The following is a 21,849-nucleotide window of genomic DNA, read 5'->3' on the forward strand; positions in this document are numbered from 1 at the left end:
AGGGCGCCCAGGCCCCGCGCGGCTGCCGCCCGCTCTGAGGCGCCGCGCTCCCCCGCACACCGCCCTCCATTTTCTCTCAGCCCAGCGCCGCCGCTCGAAAAGCCCGCGGGGAAGGCGGGCGGGGTTGGGAGGCGGCGATTCCCCGGGTTCCACCCCTCCGTCCGTGCGGCGGCTCCAGCGGGGACGCCGGGAAGGTTGGGCGGGACGCGAGGAAGAGGAGGAGAAGGAGGTGGAGGCGGGCGGGAAGATGGCGGCGGCGGCGGGCCCGGCGCAGCCCTGGAGCGCTGAGGAGCTGCGGAGCGAGGCGCTGCCCAAGAAGGATATCATCAAGTTCCTTCAGGAGCACGCGGCGCAGGCGGTAAGGGCGGGAGGGGACGGGGAGGGGTGTGAGTTGGGGGTGTGTGTGGGGGGGTCCCTTCGCCGCTCACTGCCGCGTTTTGCAGTTCCTGGCGGAGCACAAGCTGCTGGGGCAGGTGAAGAACGTGGCCAAGACGGCGAACAAGGAGCAGCTCATCGCGGCCTACACGCAGCTCTTCCACACGCAGGTGCGGGGCTGGGCCGGGCTGGGCCGGCGGGGCTGCGGGCGGTGCGGGGGCTGACGGCTGTGGCATCTCTCTTCCTCCCCTCAGAGGTTTAAGGGCACGGACAGCGCGGAGAAGGCGGCGGAGAAGGCGAAGCCCGCTAAGGCGGAGGAGGCCAAGGGCAAAGCTGCGAAGCCAGAGGAGGCCGTGGAGGAGGTCGGTGGGCACCCCTGCCCCAGCACCCCGGGGCTGCTGGGCTAATCGGGCTGTCACAAGCCTGGCAGCAGCACGAATCACAGAGTCACAGACCAGTCTGGGTTGGGAGGGACCCCAAGGGTCACAGAGCTCCAACCCCCTGCCACAGGCAGGGACACCAACCTCCAGGCCTGGAGCTACACAAGGTTGCCCAGGGCCCCATCCAACCTGGCCTTGAACACCCCCAGGGATGGATGGGGCACCCACCCCCTCTCTGGGCAGCCTGTTCCAGCCCCTCACCATCTCTCTGCAAAGAGCTTCCCCCTGATACCCCGTTTGAAGAAGCCGGGTGCTTGCTGTGCAGCTTAACTGCACGCAGCCCCTCTGCTGGGGTTGGTGATAGGCGGCTCTCCCAAAGCTTGGCTGTGCCCAGAGCTGCCAGGGCTGCTGCATTGCCCCAGCAAACATGGCACAGCCTGGCATGTGAAGGCTGTGGAGCACGCCCTTCACCGGCCCTGCACACGTTTGCTCCATGCCCTGGGCTAACGGGGTGTTTCCTCTTGAGCATCCAAGTCATAACTCTGTTTTTATGGGCTCAGGGGCCGCCGAAGTACACCAAATCAATCCTGAAGAAGGGTGATAAAACCAACTTCCCCAAGAAGGGAGATACGGTTCACTGCTGGTATACAGGGAAGCTGCAGGATGGAACAGTCTTCGACACCAACGTCCAAACAAGTAAGGTCATAGACACACACACACACACGCTTTGGCTTCTGCTGCAAGCGCAGGTAGAGGAAGTCTGCTGGGATTGTTAAGTCTGCTTAACAGGCTGCTCCTGGAGCCTGCTTCTCCTTGAGGGAATGCAGGGCTGTATTTTAGGACCGGCTGGTGTCAAGTGACACTGCTGCAGCTTGCCAGACCTCAGGCTTGACATTCTCTAGGCCATGGATAATGTGGACTGTGGGGATTTAATCGGTACTGAAACTACTTCTGAGGAAAGACCAGAGCTCCTGCTTGGGGAGCTTCCCTTATCTGTGAACTGGAGCACCAACAGTGGAGTTAGCTTCTCCAAACAAGCAGGTCTTGGTGTGGTTCTGCAGTGCCCCCTTAAATGTGGAGGCAGTGGAATGAGAGCGATTTCAAGCAGCCTGGTTACCACTGTGGAGAAGTAAGGTGGTATTCTTGTGACGGTGCCTCCATCAGAGGGCTTAGGGGTATGCAGTGAAATCCTGGAAATGCTCTTCCAGCAGCCACATTCTAGCACAGAGAGGGACAGCAGGGCTGTCCCTGGAGTGCTGTCTGTGGTTCATCATACCTGTGCAAGCTTGTATGTTCCTGTTGAACTAATGTGTTTATGAGTTGTGTATCCGCTTCAGTAATTCAGAAATTAATCTGTGAGCTTCACTGGATTGGGATCTGAAAGATGCTCATCAACTTCAGCTCTTGCTGCAACTCCCAACATGTCATGTTTTTAGTGCATGGCACTGAATTAGCCCCCTAAAACTGGGCTAAAAATAATGTTGCAGGGACAGATATTTATGTAAGCATGATCATAACAGTAATTTGGGAAAGAAGGATGGTACGTGCTGCTGGGACCCTAAAGCAGGTGAACATAAAACTCTCTTTCAGGTTCAAAGAAGAAGAAAGCAGCCAAACCTTTGAGTTTCAAAGTTGGCGTAGGAAAAGTGATCAGAGGGGTAAGTAAAACATCAGTGACCCCCTCAGCCCAAAACGCTTTTGCTCTGCAGGACTTAGGAGCCTATTTTGAGCCACGTTGTAGTTTTTCTGGTGGAGGTAACACACGAGTTCAGAGCGTTTCCATCTGCAGGGTGGAGGATTTGCTCTTCACAGGTTCATCTGTCCCTCTGCAGCGTCGTTCCCCTCGTGACGCGGCGCGTGGCTCCGTGGGGAGCGCGGCCTCTTGCACAGCAGGCAGGTTATCGGGTTTCCAGGGCTCCACCTGTCTCTGGGTGTTTGGTGGGCTTTAGCCTGTCAGAGGATTGTTTCTCACAGCGTGTTCTTGGCCAAACTGATGCCTCACAAAGCCGGGATCAAAACTCAGTGGCCGTGGTGCCTGTGAAGCAGGTATCCTTCATTGCAGCGCTGGGCGCACAGGGGATCGCTCCTCCCAGTGTGTGCCCATCCTTTAGAGGGGATCTGTACTTCCAGTTCTGACATTAATTCCTCATCTGATTTAGAGTGTTTAACGTTTTCCTGATCACATAATTCAAGTTCGTGGTCTTTATTGGTCAGAATTCAGAGTTAAAATTCAGTTTCATAGTCATAGAATCACAGGGCTTGGAAGGGCCCCCCAGAGCCCAAGGGGTCCAACCCCCTGCCAAAGCAGGGTCCCTAGGACAGGGCACACAGGGCAGTGTCCAGACAGGGCTGGAATCTCTCCAGAGAAGGAGACTCCACAGCCCCTGGGCAGCCTGTCCCAGGGCTCCCTCACCCTCACTGGCAAGAAGTTCTTCCCCACATTGGTGGGGAACTCCCTGTGCTCCAACTTGAGCCCATCGCCCCTTGTCCTGTCCCCACAGACACTGAGAAGGGGCTGCCCATATCCCCTTGTATCCCTTACATTTCCAGGTGTCCTTTCTGCAGCCTGTTCAGCTTCATTACCAGCCAGTCTGTTCCCTTTTTCTGGACAAGTGTTCCCTTTCCTGTGTCCCCAGCAGTGCATGATGGCAACCTTGGCTGGCAGTTGTACTGCTTCTAACAAGCAAAGTATTTCTCCTGCATGCTTAATGTGTTTCCCTTGACTTGTCCAGATGGCTCCATGTGCATGCACAACTCCAAAGGCATACTTAGTATCTGCCCATGTATTTATCCTTTCTCCTGCTGCGAGTTCTAGTGCTCTGGGTAAGGCAGAGCACTGCTGTTTGGCCCGGTGCATCACAGGGCTCCTGCCTTCGCTCTGAACTGGGTGCTGGAAGTCAGATTCCGGTGGGTACATCCGGATTCTGGTGGGCGTGGTGCAGCCTTGAGCTGCCGTTTGAAGCTGCGACTCCTGCTCTGCCCAGCGTGGAGCGCTGCAGCTGCGTGAGAGGAGCCTCGGGGAAGGCTGGAAGCGCTGGGTGGGTGGAAGAGCCGGGTGCCCTGTGCACCCACCTGCTCGCTCACAGCCCGGGTGTGGGCTCGGCGTGTTGGGGAGATCCCGGCTTGTGTCAGAGCAGGTGAGGGGCTCGTTGCCTTGTGGCTGTGGAGCCACTGGGGAGGTTGGTGTCTGGCTGCAGGAGATAAGAATGCTGAGAGGATCAGTCTTGTGCTTGCCTGGCTGTGAGGTACAAACCAGCCCCCTCCCAGCTTAATCTTCCCTGTTGCTGCTGTGCAGGGAAGAGGCCGTTGGGAGCTGAGAAGGGGAAAGTGTCGCTGGGCTTGTGGCCAGTACTGCAGAAGCAGCAGTGACGTGGGTTGTCCTTAGCCCCTGGCACAGCACTGCTGGCTGTGTGGGCGCCAGGTCTGCTCCCCCAGCACCTGCCAGGCCTGAGCAGCAGCTCTGGGATGCGCAGCGCTGTGTCGGCGCTAAAGCGAGTAGCAGCCGCGGGCAGAGCGAGTTGTGGACAGGTGGTGGTGGTGGAACGAGGCTTTGAGCATCAGCCTTAAATAACTGGGAATCCACTGATGCTGCCAATGGGCAGGGAACCCTAGCACAGCGTGCTGACCTCACCTGCTGCAGCATGGGCTCTGTAACTGCACTTAGGTGGAAGGAAACATGTCACTTGAGTGGTGTCGTGTGGGTGTTCACAGGAGCAGACTGGAAAAGCATCAAGGGCGCCTTGTCCTAACCCTGCTTGTGTCCTTCTCCTGGGTTTGGGGTCTCTGTTTTACAGTTGGGGTCTTTGTTGTGTCTGTGTTTTGTAGTGGGATGAAGCCCTCTTAACCATGAGCAAAGGAGAGAAGGCCCAGCTGGAAATCGAACCCGAGTGGGCGTATGGCAAGAAAGGGCAGCCGGATGCCAAGTATCCTTCCCCAGTCACCTGGGCAGCGCTCCTGGAGCGAAGTGCTTTATGGGCAGGGGAGTGTTGCCTTGCTAATCGCAGGGTCTGGATCGTGTGGAGTTAGATGATGGCTGTGAGTGCCCTTTTGGACAGAGAACTGCAGGGAGTACCAGCTACAGCTGGTTCTGGGCTGCCCTTGAAATGGGGCAGAGGGAGGGATCACACAGAGCACCTCAGGCAGTTGTGTCCCTAACTTGGGAAGCCCCTGTCCTCCCCACTCAGCCCCTCAAGGTAACTTAAAAGCACTGTCCATAGACACTCACCTTCCCCACACAGTGCAGTAGGGCACCCTGACCCCCTCCCAGAGGGCTGAGGCAGGGCAGGGCAGCCCACACTCAGCCCCTCAGCTCTAGAGGAACGGGAATAGAGGTGTTAGCTACAGTGGGCCCTGCCCAGCTGGCCGCAGCTCCCCTCAGACAGCAGCTGTGGCTCCATTCTAAACCCACCATGAAACTTAAAACCCGACCCACGAGGACCAGAACAGGTGGTGAGTCACTCCCTGGGATGCCTGGACTGCAGCCGGGGAGAGGGGGTGGGGTGGCAGGGGCTTGTTTATAAAGATTCCTTAACTTGTGCAAACAGGATCCCACCCAATGCCAAGCTGTTCTTCGAGGTGGAACTGGTGGATATTGAGTGAAACAGTTTCCTTTGCTGCTGGGAATCCACTCACGATCATGAAAGCTTCTGACCACTGAGTTTCTGCTCGCTCCTAACTTCAGGACATAGTTACAACTGTGGCCTTGTACTGAAATCAAGTTTGTTTTCCCTGTACAGTAACATACCACTAAAGAAATAGTTTATACATGTGAGTGATGTCACTTCTTTGTGTACCCTGTCACCAGAAAGCCTCCTGCCTGAGGCAGGGCAGGATGGCACAGCTCTCCAGCTGGAAGTGCTACACCTGTTACTGCCCCTTGCTGCACTGAGGGGGTCTACTGGCACCCTCTTCACCTCTGTATCCAGCTTGGGGCCTCAGAACCGCTGGCAACAGTACTGCTGTTAGAACAGCACGTGCCCAATGGTTCCAATCAACCCAAAGTAGTAGGAGAGAGATGTAATTAACATGTTTGTATTCCAGGCACTGCTTAAGTTAACCCCCCAACCCGCTAGATTATCTGCTTTAGATGCATTTTGGAGGCTGAAGCTGATTCCCCCCCCTCCCTTCTAGAGGGGAACTGTGTCCCAGGTGCTGGCTGTACAGGACCGGCGCTCTCACTGTCAGCCAAGAAAGCTCAGAGGATACTGAATTCCTTGCTTTTATTACAAAAATGAGAATGATCACTTTGATCAAAATGAAAAAGGTTTGCTCACACTGTGTACATGAAAAACTCCAAATACAAAAACCATCCCACACACGGCTTGTGCTTTTAAAAAAGAACCCAAGGTTGTTTCATGTTGTGATTCCTGACCCCCCCACGGAATAGAAAACACAGGGTGGAGCTCAGCCAGGCTGCTGCTGCTGTCAGCTGGAGAGCTTCAGTCGTGACACCCAGGGCTGGCAGAGGAAGGGAGCTCGAGACGGGCACGAGGCGGTGGCTGAGCAGGAGAGGAGGGTCTGGCTTCTGCCCGGGCAGCAGAACAAACACAAAACCTACCGACTGACTGATTGAAGTCTATGGAATCATGAGACCAAAAGGACTTCTGCAGAGAGCTCCATAAATTAGTGCAGGGGATTAAAAACCAAAATGCATTTATGGAAACCTAGACTTGTACAGAGAGAGACCACGGATCAGCTACCGGCACAGGAATCTTGCTTCACACGTACCCTGTGAACATCAGCTCGTTTCACATGCAGAAGGCCAAAAAAAAAAAAAAAAAGCAGGTATTACAACAGTTCTTTCACATCTCTCACTTAGAAAAATAGAACTTTATTCCATCTCTGTTGAAAATGCAGCGGGGTGACCTTGGCTCGCTCTGCCCATCAAGTTGGGTGGTAATACTGTCCGTAATTCCAGGCGTTCTGGTAATTGTACTGGGGAAAGGAAAGGGAACAGGGTAATGTCAGGCAGCTCCTGCTGTGTGAAGAACACGTTGCAGTACAGCACAGGCATGTTTGTCCCCTGTAACTGTACTGGTGCTGAACCCCAAACTGCCCCATAGACCCACCAGCACCAGCTTTGTGCTAGAAGGGAAACCAAAGGCTCAGCTGGGGTGACTGGGCTGTACTGAGGGCACGAGCCTGTGGTGGCTCTGGGGGCTCCAGGGAAGCAGAGCAGTGACCCAGCTCCATCCCACTGCTGGAGCTGCCCCAATGCCACTCACACCCAGCCAGTTCCCAGGGCTGGCTGCAGCCAGTGGCACCCCCACCCCTCCAGCCAGGCCCAGAGCAGCACAGCATTCCAGGGACAGCACGAGTGTCTCCTCTGCCTGGGAAGGTGTCTGCCTGCTGCTCCCATCCCACTGCGAAACGCAGCCACGCAGCAATGGGGTTACCACATGGGCAGCACTAAGCCTGTTATTCCCACAGCTCTCCGAATTTGGGGTGATTCTCCCAGCCGAGCGCTGAGCGGAGCGTCCCCACGCTGGGTGAGACACGGCGCCTGTCCCTGACTTTGGGAAGTGCACTCGACCCTGATGCAGATGGTTCTAAGCCAGTTACACAGCGGCTGGTTTGTGTCCCATCTGCAAACAGCTCTCACAGGCCTGGTGGACTCCTCAGAGTCTAACAACAGTTCATTCCCCTCCTTTAGGAGGCACTTCCGTGGGACCCTCTGCAACGTGGAGGAGTGAGCACTCCACTGCTGCACCACCTAACTCATCCCAGCTGAGGGGGCTACAGCAGCTCCCCCCAACCACGCCCCGCTGCGCACCGAAAGGTGAGTCTGGCAGCTCTGACTGCACAGCCGGCCCTTGGTGGGGTTGGGACACAAGAATGGACTCTCCATCCAGAAGCAACCACCCCCCTCTACACATGAGTATTTTACACTTGTGTAGGAAGCCAAAGAGGAATCAAAAAAACCAGGAGCTCAACCTTTACTCCAAGCTCTCCTCACCCGCTGGGCCACGGATAGGGAAAAGCAGCTGGGAAACCAGATTGCACACACACCCTGAACGTGCACCTACCTGGTACCAGGCGTTGTAGTTATAGGCTGCCTGGTTGACCTGCATGTCACCATCCATCATCTGTGCCGACGCCATGGACGGGTCATCCGTGAGCATTTTCTTTTCATCCGGCTCCTCAGATCTGTGAGGTAAATGGCAGCTGGGATTAAATTCAGAGCAGGGCTTTGTGTGAGAATCAGAGTCACAGGGGTTGGCAGGGACCCCCAGAGCCCACGAGGTCCAACCCCCTGCCAAAGCAGGGTCCCTAGGACAGGGCACACAGGGCGGTGTCCAGACGGGGCTGGAATCTCTCCAGAGAAGGAGACTCCACACCCCCTGGGCAGCCTGTCCCAGGGCTCCCTCACCCTCACTGGCAAGAAGTTCTTCCCCAGATTGGGGGGGAACTCCCTGTGCTCCAACTTGAGGCCATCGCCCCTTGTCTTGTCCCCACAGACACTGAGCAGAGGCTGCCCATGTCCCCCTGTGTCCCACCCTTCAGCTATTGATCAGATCCCCTCTCAGGCTTCTTTTCTCAGGGCTGAACAGCCCCAGAAGCGCTGTACAGACACAGGTCAGTGACACCTTCCAACTAGCACCCTGCCCAAATGGGGTAACGAGGGAGCAGCACGTTGTGTTTCACAACAGGCTGGCTTTAAATTCTTCTGCTGCTCAACCTGAGCCACCAGAAACATGTTCTGGACACAGAGTTATCTTACCAGTAGGGTTTAATTTTCTGTGATACATAATGCAGAAAGTTTGTTTCCAATCAAGCTGTTTCCAAAGACTTTTGGTGAAGTACAGCCCCATTTATCCCACACTGTAAGTGACTGGAAAGTGTGATTCTCTCCTGGCAAGTGGTAGGTTTAAAGCTGAAAGAGGAAAGCTGTCCCCTGTCTAAGAGATGGTTCTTTGAATGTTTCCAAAGCACTTCCCAAGCGCTCTGTGTCAGCTGTGGTGCAGCAGAGTGTGTGCTCCCACCCCCACGGTGTCCTGCTGGTTCATACCCCCAGGTGACCAGGCTGCCTACCCGTTCTCTGCTCTCCTCTTCAAAGAATCCTGCTCCTTCAGAAGCGCTTGGTGCTCATCATAGGCATCCAGAAGCCTGAGGGAGACACACAGACACAAAGTTTTGCTCACCCTTTTCACATAACCATTTTACACACACGAGCACCTGCTTTAAACACCTGCCTCCAGCAGCAGGAATATGAGAACATTCAACCCAAACTCAGCCAGTCACCCTGTCAGTGAAGATGGAAAGGCAAAACCCCCTGAATCTGACTCCACAACGATCTGATCTCCACAAGAACTCTGTTAGCTCAGCAATTCCCAACTCGCTCAGCCTCTCTGCATGTCCCTCATGAAGTTCTTTACACAGACGTTGTCTGAAACCCCCTTGTAGTCAGAATCACAGAGCTGTAGGGGTTGGCAGGGCCCTCAAGAGCTCATTGAGTCCAACCCCCTGCCAAAGCAGGGTCCCTAGGACAGGGTGCAGCTGCTCCTTCCAGTGGTGACACTCCCTCCACTGGGCCCATGCCATCCAGAGCAGCACGGGTATTCAGGAGTCAGCCTTGCTTTAACCACTGGGAGGCAGCAGTATACAAAATCCTGACAGTCCAAAGTAGCACCCACAGCACCTCCCAAACAAGGCAGGAACAGCCCAGTCTCTTCATCCCAGCACAAAGGAGTCCCAGCTACAATTCCCAATAGCACCATTTCCCTTGCTGCACAATGCCCTCTGCAAGGTATGGCATCAAACTGCTCCTTGCCACTGCTGTTCGTGGTGAACAGAGTTCTTGTACTTATTCTGCGCTCTAGTTTCATCTGGGAACTGAAACATCTTTGTGCTGGGTCTATCTGGGACCCCAAACTTGCAGTGCCTGGCTGCTGGGTGAGGTAGAGCAGTCAGGAGGCAGAAAGTCAGGAGGAGCGTAAAGACACATGGAACATTACCCTGCAAAGGCTGATCACGAGTTCGCTTGGTAGCTGCAAAGTGTAAATACAAACAAGAGTGTGTTTTACACCAGGGAGTTCAGAGGGGAAAAGCACATCTTGGATTTAACTAAAGGTTGTGCTTCCAGTCTCTGATCCTCCTACATTAGTGTGCAGCACGGTTGATGCATCTGAACACAGGGCAGCAGCTCACAGGGCACCAAACTCCTCCCTCCCCCAGAACATGCTGCCCGGTCCCTGCGACGGGCCAGGCAGAACCACAGGGAGCAGCCACATGCAGCACCATTTTACTCACTAAGGTGTTGGGTATTTCAGAACCAAAGGGGCCACATTTGAAAAGCTATCCCTGCTGAAGCACAGGCATTCAGGCTGGCAGAGCAGCAGCACTCAGTGACTGCTGGCACAAAACCCGTCCCGAGGGATACCACTAACCCCACCCCTTCCCTCCTTCTTCTCCCAGCACCCTTGGTGACCCAGGTTCAGCACAGGTTACATCTTACTTGTTTACATCAGAACCAAAGTCTTCCAGGAATTCCACTTTTCTCTGAGAAAAGGTGATCCTCATCTTTATGGATGGGGCACCATGGACAGCCTTGTCGAAGCAGCTCAAGATGTTCTCCTCGTTCTGCCTCAGGTCGCCGCTGTACTCCATCTCCAGCAGGTTCAGATAGAGCTTCGTGTTTTCCTGGGCAAAAGGCGGGTTAGAAGTTGTACATCACACAGAATCACAGACTCACAGAGCTGTAGGGGTTGGAAGGGACCCCCAGAGCCCATGGGGTCCAACCCCCTGCCAAAGCAGGGTCCCTAGGACAGGGCACACAGGGCAGTGTCCAGATGGGGCTGGAATCTCTCCAGAGAAGGAGACTCCACAGCCCCTGGGCAGCCTGTCCCAGGGCTCCCTCACCCTCACTGGGAAAAGTTACATCTGTGAGGCCAGGTGTTTAACAGTGGCTGAACATCCCCCAACACTTACATCACACACACACTAGAGCACAGTATCACCAGGTTGGAAAAGCTCTTTAAGCTCATTGTGTCCAACCGTCCCTGTCCTGTGCTGACCCAGATCCCTGAGCACCTCATCTCCCCTCTGTTAAACACACCCAGGGCTGGGGACTCAGCCCCTCCCTGGGCAGCCTGTGCCACAGCCCCACAACTCTGCCAGGGAAGAACTTTTCCCTCCCAGCTGAGCTGACCCTGCCCTGGGGCAGCTTGAGCCCATTGCCCCTTGTCCCATCTCCTGTCCCCTGGCTGAAGAGACCATCCCCCACCTCTCTGCACCCTCCTGGCAGGTAGTTGTAGGTGTGGATAAGGTCTCCCCTGAGACCCTGTTCCCTGAGCAGTCAGTACAGGGTATGAGTGTTTGCTCTGCTCCTCTCTGACCAGGCAGAACTGACCCAACACTACACAAGCAGAGGCAAACCCACCCTGACAGTCAGCTAAGGGTACTCAGAGCGTGGTTCTACAAACCCACCTTTGAGTACTGCCTACACAGTCAGTTCTGCTCACCCCAAGGTGGGGCTGTGCCTACAGGATTTACAGTTCTAGAACGAAAGGTGCTTCCTAACAAAGAGGTCTGCATCTTCCCCATGAGCAAGCTGTGAGTAGGGCAACATCAGTTTAGAGGGACTGGTGTCTCCATGCCGTAAGCACACGTTCCAGTTACAGAACCTTCATCATTGTTGCCACGTTTTAAAACCCACTCAGAAACACACAAGGATTAAGCACAGCCAGAGGGAACACATACTTTGTCGATCTCTATGGCTTCTGACAGCACTTTTCTTGCCTTTGGCAGGTTTTTCTGTACTTTGAAGAGGTGTCGGGCTAGTTTGATGGCGTAGAAGGAGGACTCAGTGATGGATTTGGCATTCCTCACAGCCTCTTCCAGCAGGTGCTCAGCCTCTTCCATGTTCCCGTGCCTGCGCTCCAAGCTCACTCTGCGCAGGCGAATCATGGCCAGCCCCAGGATACACTCCTCAAAGGTCTTCAAGATTCTTCTTGCTTCATCAATGTTGCCTAAAACACCAGTGGAGATGCTTTAAGATGCGAGCCATCCGACAGCCTCTTAAACCCAGGCTCCCGCCCAGCAAAACCCCAGGCTGCTCTTACCCTGCTGCTCCTCAAAGGCAGCCCACAGCATGTGAACCATGGGCTTCTTAGGAAGATGTATGGTGCACGCCCTGCTGTAGACATGCCTCACTCCTTCAATACTATGGTTCTCCATGTATTTGGCATACTACAGTTGAAAACAGAGCAGAGATTGGAAAATTTAAAGCTTGCATTTGCCTTTAAAAACATGACAGAACGTTAAAATTCTTTTGTTTAAACCCATTCAGCACCTTTATTGAACCACTAGACTAGTTTCTGTAAGGAAGGACGTAGAGAGGCAACGCAGTTGGCATATGCAGCAGTCAAATCTGGTTGCAAGCAGACCATCTCCTAATGCAACAGATATAGTTATATATGAACAACGTTCCACAAGAGTACAAAAGGTTAGTCACTAGATCAATGTATGCAATCAGCAGGAGGTAGGTGGTAAACCACTTCCCTTACCTTAATCCAGAAGTCCTCATAGAGGGCACATGAAATAACACATCTTTCAAAGAGGACCACAACTCGCTCATGAGTGCCATTCTCTATCTCAAAATCTAAGTACTCTTTCCAGTTTTTCAGCTGAATTTTCTCCAGGGGTTTCACATGAAAGTAAGGCCTCTTGATCTGTAAGAGTCACAGGATGGCAACTTAGGACACACATACAGCCCAGCTGTTAGAACAGCCCACCCCACCCCCCCAGCCCCACACCAGTCCCACCCCAGTTAAGCGATGCTGCCTAAACAAGGAGGGCTTCCCAGTGGGGAGGGGCCTGCTGGGGTTACCCAAGCACTGCCCAGGAGATGCTGCCAGCAGTTACCTCCCCATCCTACACAGCTTTTTCAGTGCCAGTGTTCACAGAGGCTGAGAACTTGAGGCAATCCCCTCCCTTGCAAACCCCCAGTCACAGCGTAACAGTGACACTGTGAGTAACAAACACTGTCTGTGGACAGACATACAGCCAACTGACATACTTACTGTTGTACTAGTGCATATCTTACAAGTTAACTGTGACATCTGGTTGAGAACCATGGCAAGGAGCAGCAGAGGGCTGACTTGAGCTTCATATTAAACATTTACACTAGGCTGATTATCCCAAGAGCTAGCCAGGCTGCATTCCCACTGGTGACTACAGGAGGAGCTGGGTGGGACAGAGCTCAGCACAGAAAGTTTAAGCCTGGCTTTGAACTAAAGCATCCATCTGAATATTTTGCTTTTTCTCTCTAAATCTTTAATTTTATCTGGTTCTCTCTCCTGCACTGCAATTCCATTTCAGAGCCATCCATATGAACAGGGAAAGAACTCAGGATAATTAAGGAGTAACATGCAATGCTTCATGGGCACCTGAAATTTAAACCCCACCCTCTTCCCATTCCTCACTCCACTACAGAGCCCAGCACCCTCCTATTCTATGTTGACAAATTCACAGGTATGTTGTTCCTGCTACAATAAACTCCAACAGTCTCCAACACCCCTGTGACACCTGTTGCCTATCCACCTCACTTCAGTCTGCCATAAAGACACACTTAGAGCCAACCTGTTGGTACCTACAGAGCAGGCATGCTCTCTTGGCAGCAGAAGTCCCAATCCTGGGCAGGAGCAGGTGAGGACACTCTGTTTCTTACACATTTTCTGCAGCTTGTCCACAGTTTTAGCACTTTCCCAAGGTCAATACTTTGTAGCCCAAGGTTTCCCCAGCCAAGAACACCCCTGCTTGCACCACCACCTCCCACACCAGCAGATTCCAGCTGCACCCACTCTAGGGATGTGCTTTGTAGCCCTTGTTCCTCTAGGACAGGCTAACTGACACCAGACCGACCCTGCAGCACACAGGGCTGGGAACAACCCTTCAACCCACAGGGTGACCCACCAAGTTCCACTGTTCTCAGTGCTAGGACTGGCTACATACTGCACTTCAGGCTCCTCTGGTGCCCAAGGTGTGCAAGCTAATAGGTCTGCATCACATAAGCCACTAAGGACTCTCTCTATTAGACAGATTTGTCACTGTACTTTCTTTTTTAAAAGTAAATTTAAAGCATTATGCAAGTTACACAATATGGTATTTGCCAAGAATAGAATTTTAAAAAAGACTGAGGATTAAAACCTCTGGTTGTTTTTTCAACTTGATTCTGCATAGGAAAACTCTGTATTTGCAGTGATCAAATGGTGGGTTTGATTGATCACTTCCAATATGTTCCAATGTGTTACACACAGGAGTCACATGTTATGATGGCCACTTTGGAAAACAGAAGTTACTCTAATTCAGGCTGAAAAGTGCCATGTGAAGATCTGAAGCTGTACACGTTTTGGGCTCCCTCTAGGACAGGCTTACCCACTGCCCTCATTCCCATATTGCTCTGCAATGCCCCCCACACAGAAGGCAGGGCTAACATAGCATTCCACACTATTTCAAGACTGCTTAGCTAACAACACAGCACCTGGCCTCTCTCCAGACCCCACTCACAGATCTACACACCACCAGATAACAGAGCTGACCTCACACGCTGCCTTTTCACAGGAAAAGTGGCAGAGAACCACACCTGATCTCTGCTTCAGCCCCACAAGTCTGCATTTTAAGACCTGTTAGTCCAAACTCCCAGCTCCCAGTCGTACTCAAACCCTTGCCCGTGCTGCCTGACGCAAAGAGAAAAGCGAACTTACCGCCTCTTCGAACGTCCACCTCTTACTGACTTCATGTTCATTGTGGTTAAAAATCTCTTGGTGAATCTCAATGATTCTGTGCCTCATGTTTTCTATCTCAGTGATTAGCTAAAACACAATGTTTAAACATGTAACACAGGCAGAGAGAGATGACAGGAACACACGTGCGTTAGAAGTGCCGGAGATGCACTAGAGGCGGCCCTGAAGAGCTGGGGGAAGGGATGGGATGCTGCCCTGATGGTGCCTTGGCCCTCAGCGCAACCCAAACGGTTTTCTACCTGAGGTTGGGTCTTTTGCTAAAGATGATGGAGATTAAAGATGAATTTGGCTCCAAGTCACACTTGGTTTCAGTGCACGTATGCTTTCACAGCCAGCGACTCCTTTGGATGGCTCCAAGTGTTCCTATGCCTGCGAAGGCTACGAACCTGCAGAGACCACTCTGATGAGGCGCTTGCTTAGACCACAGCCCCTACATCTCTTCACTGGAACAACTGAAACTACTGCCCAAGGCTTTGCACATCACTTACTTTGCTTTTTTAATAGCTGTGAAAGCTCTGGAGAGGTATGTCCCGCAGACAAAAGCAGTTACCACATGGGGCCAAAGAGCAATGACGTGCAGGAGAACTACAGGAACACCTCAGCTACAGACACACACGAGTCTGTCTGCAGGTAAACTCGTCCTCCAGCCCCAGGGGACAGCCAGAAGCAGCACAGGTACCTTGGCGGGGTCGGTGATGTCCTCAGTCCCAGAGGGCAGGTCATCCCCAGGCTGCGCCTCCTCCCCGTTGTGGCCGTTGACCGACGCCAGCTCTCTGCGGAGCTGGACGAACTGCTCGGTGGTGAGGAAGTCCCGAGGCAGGTTGTTCTGGATGTGTTCTTTGAACCTAAAGGACAATCACAAACAAGGCAAGGCAAGTTTGATGGCTTACACTGTGATACTCTGCACAGCCAGAGTACTAAATCCTAGTGGGGTTCTACAGTAGTGACACTAAGAGCCCAACTTCTGACCACACGCAGACACAATGGATCTTCTACTATCTGTCAGGCTGCAAAGAGAAATGACAGGCTGATGACCAGGGCAAAGGCAGACCACCTGCCACACAAAACTGATGGCAAAGGACAAGATTTGGAAGACACTTGCTTTCCAAAAGCCAACGATCTGTACCACTCAGGGGGAAGAACAGTGTGTAATTTAACTCAGGTTTCTGGTTCCCTCTTAACCTCTCCCTGGTAGTGCAGGATTCAACCGTCCACAACTTCAACCAAGTGTTTCTCTTGAGTCAATTAAATTAGTTATTTCATGACACACAAGCACTGCACAAGGAATCAAAAGTTCAAAGCTGCTTAATCTGATTTTTCTCTTTTCATTCTCATAATTCCAATCCCTCCTTTATTCCACAGCAGAATTTGTGAGTTTACCTAAACCCAAATTCCAACTTTAAAACACCCAGTCAAACCCTGTGAGTACATAAATTCAACTCAGCAACTACTTCAACTCATGTTCCAAAGAAGTGTTTGCTCATTACAGAAGCAGGGCAGTGTGTGCTCAACAAGCTCACAGCACAAACTGGATGTTTGTTTCCTCTTTACCTCTGGAAATGGTGGCTGTAGAGCTGCGTTGGAATTCCAAGGATGCGGTCGTATATGGAGGTGACTTCCCTTAGGTTTCCCTGCTCGTCTTCCCAGTTTATGTACATTTCCCACAGTCTGTCAGAGCGGAAATCTGTCCCAGCAGCTAAGACTGCATGCTCATAGGCTCTGAAAAATGAAACCATTCCACAGTTGTTTCTGGGTTTGGTGACAGAACATGGAAGAAAAGTTCTGGCTCCTATTTATTTCAAGATTACCAGCAGCCTCATTGAGTTGCAACCACGCTTACATCCATGGTTTAAATTCCTCAAGGTGTTTTTTAAGAGGTCTGTAGCAAGATCTCTAGAATTTCAGGAAGTTCACACTCACCTTGTTTCCTCCAGCAAAACGGCAACAGAACAAAGGCAACAGAAAAAGCCACTTGCAGGAAACACAAGACATGAAGAAAACACAAAATCTTTACCACCACTTCTCTCTCACCTACATTCTAAACCCATTACTTGAGCAGTTTAACAGGCACAAGCTGTACATCAATCATGCAGCTCGAAGCTGTTTCAGTTCAAGCTCCATTAACATTCTGGCTCAAAGGCCAGTCCAGCCTCTCACTCTAACCAGGACCACTGCCAGCAACGGGCAACGCTGAACACCTTCCAGCCATACCCTGAAAACCTTCAGGGAATAAAAGAGGGGAACCTGTTCCAGTGCTGCACTGAAGCTCTCAAGCCACACCTTCTGACCCTTGTACTGCACTGTATTGCCTGCCCCTTCTCTTAAAAGCCCTCAGAGCAACCAGGGGCTGTTATCAGCTCAGCCCTAAGCTTAACTACCTGTCCTATCACTGTGCCTGCCTCCAACTTACCCGCGGATAGTACTGCTGGTCTCAGGATCAGCAGGGTCCAATGTGTCCTTTAAGAAGTTGATATAGTGTATCCAGAGATCAACACTAAGAGGAATTGCCTGAAGCCCTCTGCGATAAACCTATGAAGAGAACATCAACTGTACTTCAAATACTTAGTGGTGTCCTAATAGAGAGGCAACACTGTGTTATCCGGTGAACCTTAGAAATACTAATTACTGGAATTTTGTTTAAATAATCTACCATTACCATTTGGGTGGAGGTTGGATAGAACATGGCAATGTTCTGATCTCCACGTGCAGAGTCTTGATCTTCAAAGCGCAGCGGTCCCTGCATTCTGACCAGGTTGTGTGGGCAGGCTTTGGGGTACAGACCATAGGGCACAGACCCATTAGAGCATCATTGACAGCGTCTGACCAAAAATGCAATAAGATGTAGCAATTGTGACCAGCAAACCAACTATATTGCTTTGAAAATGAGTAATAAATGTAAGTGACAGAAAAGCCCTGCCCTACTTGTTAAGCTGCAGTGTAATACAGAGGCTTGCACTGCAAAGCTTGACAAACTGTAGAGGTTTAACGCACCTGCCAACAAAGAGAAAAAACATTAGCTACAAATGCCACAGGGGTGACAAGTGCAAACAAAATCCCTACAAACCTGACCATTCATGGCAGGTACTGGCAGCCAAATGACTTGCAGTAGGTGAGTCATTATTTGGCCAACAGGACGGATGGCAATGGCTGTGCCCAGCTCCCTACATACCTCATCAGACTGCTTAACGTTGTCGTGCCGCTTTTCCAGGTCTGCATACTTTTTCCAGTACCCATAGCAATATGGATAATGTGTGAAAAACCTGTCAAAGGCTTTCCTGGCAGCTGGGAGGTGGTTCTGCAAGAAATACATAATAAAAAGCCATGAATCCTTTCCTTAAAAAAAAGAAGGAAAACAAACAGACTTGAGATGATTCTGAAAACAATTCTTGCTTTAACAGTGTCTTTAAAAGGGTTGGGTTTATTCTGTGATCTCTGCTGACAGCACTGGTGATCCTGCCTTAACACAGGATCTATGAAACCCTGATGTACAGCTCCAGACTTGTCACTGGAATATCCATGACTTGCTCTGGTTTGATTTGTTCTTTTCTGGAAGGCGATGGGGTAAGGGGGCTTGTACTAACCTCCTGCTCTACATACTGGAGCAGATATACCCATCCTGTGAAATCCTGGGGATTGTCCTCTACGACTTTCCAGAACTTGTCAAAATCTGGAGGGAAGCAAGCCTCCATATCTGTTGTCTGTAAACCTTCCATGTTTGGGATTTCACCCTCCTGTGTGTTCTCTTCGTTGAGGTCTGGGGAGCTGTCTGGTGACTGCTCCATCTCAGTGACACTCATGATCTCAGTACTGAAGTCCATCTGCTGCTCCTCTGCCGCTGTTTCAGTGCCATTGTCTGTACTCTCATTGCTCACAGTCGGCTTCTCCTCCTCTGTGGTCTCTGTGTTCTCCATAGCTGAGGTTGCTGTTCTGCAGCACTAGATCCTGAGGAAACAAACACATTTCATACTCCTGCAATAAAGATTCAAGTAGAACTGAGGTGCTAATTACCAGCTCAGCCTCCCAGGCGCTTCAGGCAACCGTGTATTTGCTTCACCACAAACCTGCACCAATTAGATCTGCTACATACATGAGCCTTACTCACAAGCTCAGAAACACTACTAGCAGCTGTATGTTCAACACCTGCACGTACAAATCCCTGTGGTTTCCCTATAAAACGGGCACAAGCTGTTATTGTGGTGTGGAAGTGAATGGATACGGTTTTCCTGTATGTCTAGTAATTCATTCCAAAGAATCATGTCCAAATTTATTCTGTTATCCTACTTAGCACAAATCAGTGAGTCCTTTGGAAAATAAACAAGTGTTAAAATGTGCCCTGATCACCGAGCTGAAGCAGTAACTTTGCCAAGACAAGAATCAGTATCAGGGATGTGGGAGAGCCGCAGAAACCACTCAGGCCACCCCCTCACACGTAATTACTCTCTCCCACACAACACGCCACGGGTGCCTCCTGCCCCTCAGGACAGACTCCAACCTCCTCCCACTCTTCATTTTGATCTTCCTGCCAAAGGCTGCTGCTCAGCCCTACCCTCCTCTGCAAACAGTGACCCAGCCTGACCGGGCTGTGTGCTGCTCTGTGATCGGCCTCAACCGATCTCAGCCTCCAGTCAAGCTCAGCCTCACACCTAACAGATCCTAGGCAGTACAATACCACTGCAGAACAGCACAGCCCTTAGCTCTGAGTCTACTCTGGACAAGCAACAGTGTGAGCCCATCCTCCTCAAACACACTGTAGCAACTGCCACTCCTGTTTCCCTTGGGCTCTCCTCAAGGAAGATGACAGCAACTCAGTTTCGCATTCAAGAAAAGAAATTAAGTCCCCACCCCACTATCTCCAGAGCACAGAACAAAGAGACTGCTTGTTCCCACCTCAACAAGCTGTCAGTATTATGGTGGGGGACAAGTTCTTCACAGAAATAAGTGCCCAAGCCCTACCTTCAGCAGCCTCAACGTGCAGAATGGGTCATGTCTTCCTACAAGTCCACCAGGCCAAGAAACTCTGGTGGTATGAGAAGGACTGCAGGGCCTGCTCTGAATGCTTCCTATTAACTGGGGTTTAAAAGCTCCAAGTTTTGATTTTAAAGGTCTACAAGTTTCTGTTCTCTACTGCACTCATCATCCAGCAACCCTATAAATACAATTTATTGTATTTATACAATAACGAGCTCAGAGCTGTGTCACTTCATACTCTGAGTGTTCATAAAAGCAGAAAGCTCCCACCACTTGAAAGTCCCAGGAACACAGCGTGGCTACACAGAGCACTACAGAGCTCTTGCTCAGCTGGGGAAGGGGATGCTTGTGTCAGAAGAGCAGTTCATTTCGCTCTCCCCCACATCCTGGGCCAGTGGAGAAAGCCCACATCAAAAGCTGGTGTGTGGTGAGTGCTGGAGAGGCGTCCCCAACGTTGAGTTTGAGAATAAGCATCATTTGTAAGTTAAGAAACGAAATAATAAACTAATTAAAAAGGCTAAATAAAATAGCTATGCCTTTACCAGGGCAACACACAGGAGAGCTCTGCATCCCTAAAAGCGACTGCTACCACCCTGAGCTTCCATCTGTAGACACTACGAAAGGCAAGGCGAGCGGGTGAGGCAAAGGGCAGCCCCAGCCCTTGAGAAAAGAAAAAAGTCAGAAGGATGTTTACACCTCTGGAATTTGAAAAAGCTAAGGCAATTGGTTTTAAACATGCAGGAATCGATCACCTGCATCTACTCTGGTTTCTGAAAGACGTCCTTCCCCCTCCAGCTGATTCAGAAGACGCATTCCAGCTTAAAAAACAACTCCCCCAATCCCAGCTGTCTTCGGGGAAGGGGGAAAATACAAGAGAGGGATCAGCAGTTCTGCATCACATCTACAGGCAAGGTCTCAAACAGAAACCAAAAGCCAGCCGGACAGTTCTCTTCCAAGCCCGGGTGCTCTACAACACCCCCAGGCAACCAGGCGGCAGACCCCAAACGCAGGGACGGAGGGTTATGCTACCCCGGAGGGCCCAGGCAGGCACCGGGACAACGTCCCTCCATCCAGAGCCCCGCCGAGTGCCTGGGAACCGTCCCTCCCCCCCCAGAGCCCCGGAGGCGGCAGACACGGACCTGGAGCAGCCCGAGCACAGCCAGCCAGGGCCTGAAGCCCCTCCCCTCGGGGGTTATTACACCGCCCGGGCTGAGCGCCGGGGAAGCGCTCGGACCTGCCGTAACTCACACCAACACGCACCGTCTGCCCCGGCCCGACCCGGCCTCTGCCGCGCACGGCGCCGGCTCCGTTCCGAGCCCCTGGAGACCCCCTGGGAGCGCGCACAGAGGGGCGGCGCCAGGGCCTTCCAGCCTCTCCTCACACCCGCTGCCCGCCCGGCTCCGCAGCCCCCCGAAAGCGGCGGGGCTGCCCGGCCCGGCCCTGCCCAGCCCGGCCCTGACCCCCGGCGGCTCCAGCCCACGGACCGAGGCTGCGGGCGCCGCGACGCAGCACTAACGCCTCAGAGCCCGAGGGCCGCCGGGCCTCGCGCTGGGCTACCTACCGCCTGCTCCCGCCGCCGCTCCCGACAGCGCCGTCCCCCGCGGGCCGGCTGCTCCGCCCCAGCGCCCGCCAAGCGCCCGCACGGCTGCTGAGGGGCAGCGGCGAGCCCCGGGCCCGGCACCCCCCCCCCCCCCGCTCCCCCCCCCCGCGCCTCCCCGTTCCGCCCGCGTGGCGGGCCCGGCCGCGTCCCTCGCTCAGCTCGCTCAGCCTCCCGCCAGGCCCGGCCCGGCCCGGGGCCCCGCCAAGCGCTTCCCCCTCCCCTCATCTCCCGAGCGCGGGCCCCCTCCCGCCGCCCCCGCTGCCCCTCCCGGCCCCGCCGCTCAGCCCCACCCGGTACCTGCCGCGGGGCCGCGGACCGCCAGCCCGCCGCGCGCCTGCCGCCGCCGGGGGCCTCAGGAAGGGCGCTCCGCGCATGCGCGCCCTGCGCACAGAGCAAGGCGCCTGCGCCCCGGCCCCGCAGCGTATGCGGACGGGCAGCTCCCTCTCCCGCCAAATGGCGGCGTCCCCTCCCCAGCCCTCCCTTCCCTTCCCTTCCCCCCCTCTTTCCCCCCCTTCCCTTCCCTTCCCTTCCCTTCCCTTCCCTTCCCTTCCCTTCCCTCCCCTTCCCTTCCCTTCCCTTCCCTTCCCTTCCCTTCCCTTCCCTTCCCTTCCCTTCCCTTCCCTTCCCCCCCTCTTTCCCCCCCTTCCCTTCCCTTCCCTTCCCTTCCCTTCCCTTCCCTTCCCTTCCCTTCCCTTCCCTTTCCCCCTTCCCTTCCCTTCCCTTCCCTTTCCCCCTTCCCTTCCCTTCCCTTCCCTTTCCCCCTTCCCTTCCCTTCCCTTCCCTT

At 53.1% G+C, this 21,849-nt stretch overlaps 2 protein-coding genes across 3 annotated transcripts; one reads left to right on the top strand and one right to left on the bottom strand.

Moving 5' to 3' along the window:
• Positions 1-213: 213 nt before the first annotated feature.
• Positions 214-5,519, top strand: FKBP3 (FKBP prolyl isomerase 3). The gene is made up of 7 exons (XM_084270668.1): positions 214-358; positions 444-545; positions 630-737; positions 1,316-1,451; positions 2,346-2,413; positions 4,581-4,678; positions 5,300-5,519. The coding sequence occupies exons 1-7, from the start codon at positions 248-250 to the stop codon at positions 5,352-5,354; spliced, it is 678 nt and encodes a 225-aa protein (XP_084126794.1). The 5' UTR covers positions 214-247; the 3' UTR covers positions 5,355-5,519.
• A 438-nt stretch (positions 5,520-5,957) lies between these two features.
• PRPF39 (pre-mRNA processing factor 39) lies at positions 5,958-21,411 on the bottom strand. Of its 2 annotated transcripts, XM_084270667.1 has the most exons (14): positions 21,363-21,411; positions 18,079-18,439; positions 17,667-17,792; positions 16,908-17,026; positions 16,049-16,216; positions 15,177-15,342; positions 14,459-14,566; positions 12,260-12,424; positions 11,816-11,942; positions 11,454-11,722; positions 10,210-10,394; positions 8,787-8,861; positions 7,781-7,901; positions 5,958-6,689 (listed from the first exon to the last, which is right to left on the bottom strand). In XM_084270667.1, the coding sequence occupies exons 2-14, from the start codon at positions 18,406-18,408 to the stop codon at positions 6,639-6,641; spliced, it is 2,010 nt and encodes a 669-aa protein (XP_084126793.1). In that variant the 5' UTR covers positions 18,409-18,439; positions 21,363-21,411; the 3' UTR covers positions 5,958-6,638. The 2 variants fall into 2 exon arrangements, with proteins under 2 accessions (XP_084126793.1, XP_084126792.1); XM_084270666.1 differs by lacking the exons at positions 17,667-17,792; positions 18,079-18,439; positions 21,363-21,411 and adding an exon at positions 17,154-17,422.
• Positions 21,412-21,849: the final 438 nt, after the last annotated feature.

This window comes from Gallinula chloropus (genome assembly GCF_964237585.1).
Source record: "Gallinula chloropus genome assembly, chromosome: 14".
NCBI classification, from domain to species: domain Eukaryota; kingdom Metazoa; phylum Chordata; class Aves; order Gruiformes; family Rallidae; genus Gallinula; species Gallinula chloropus.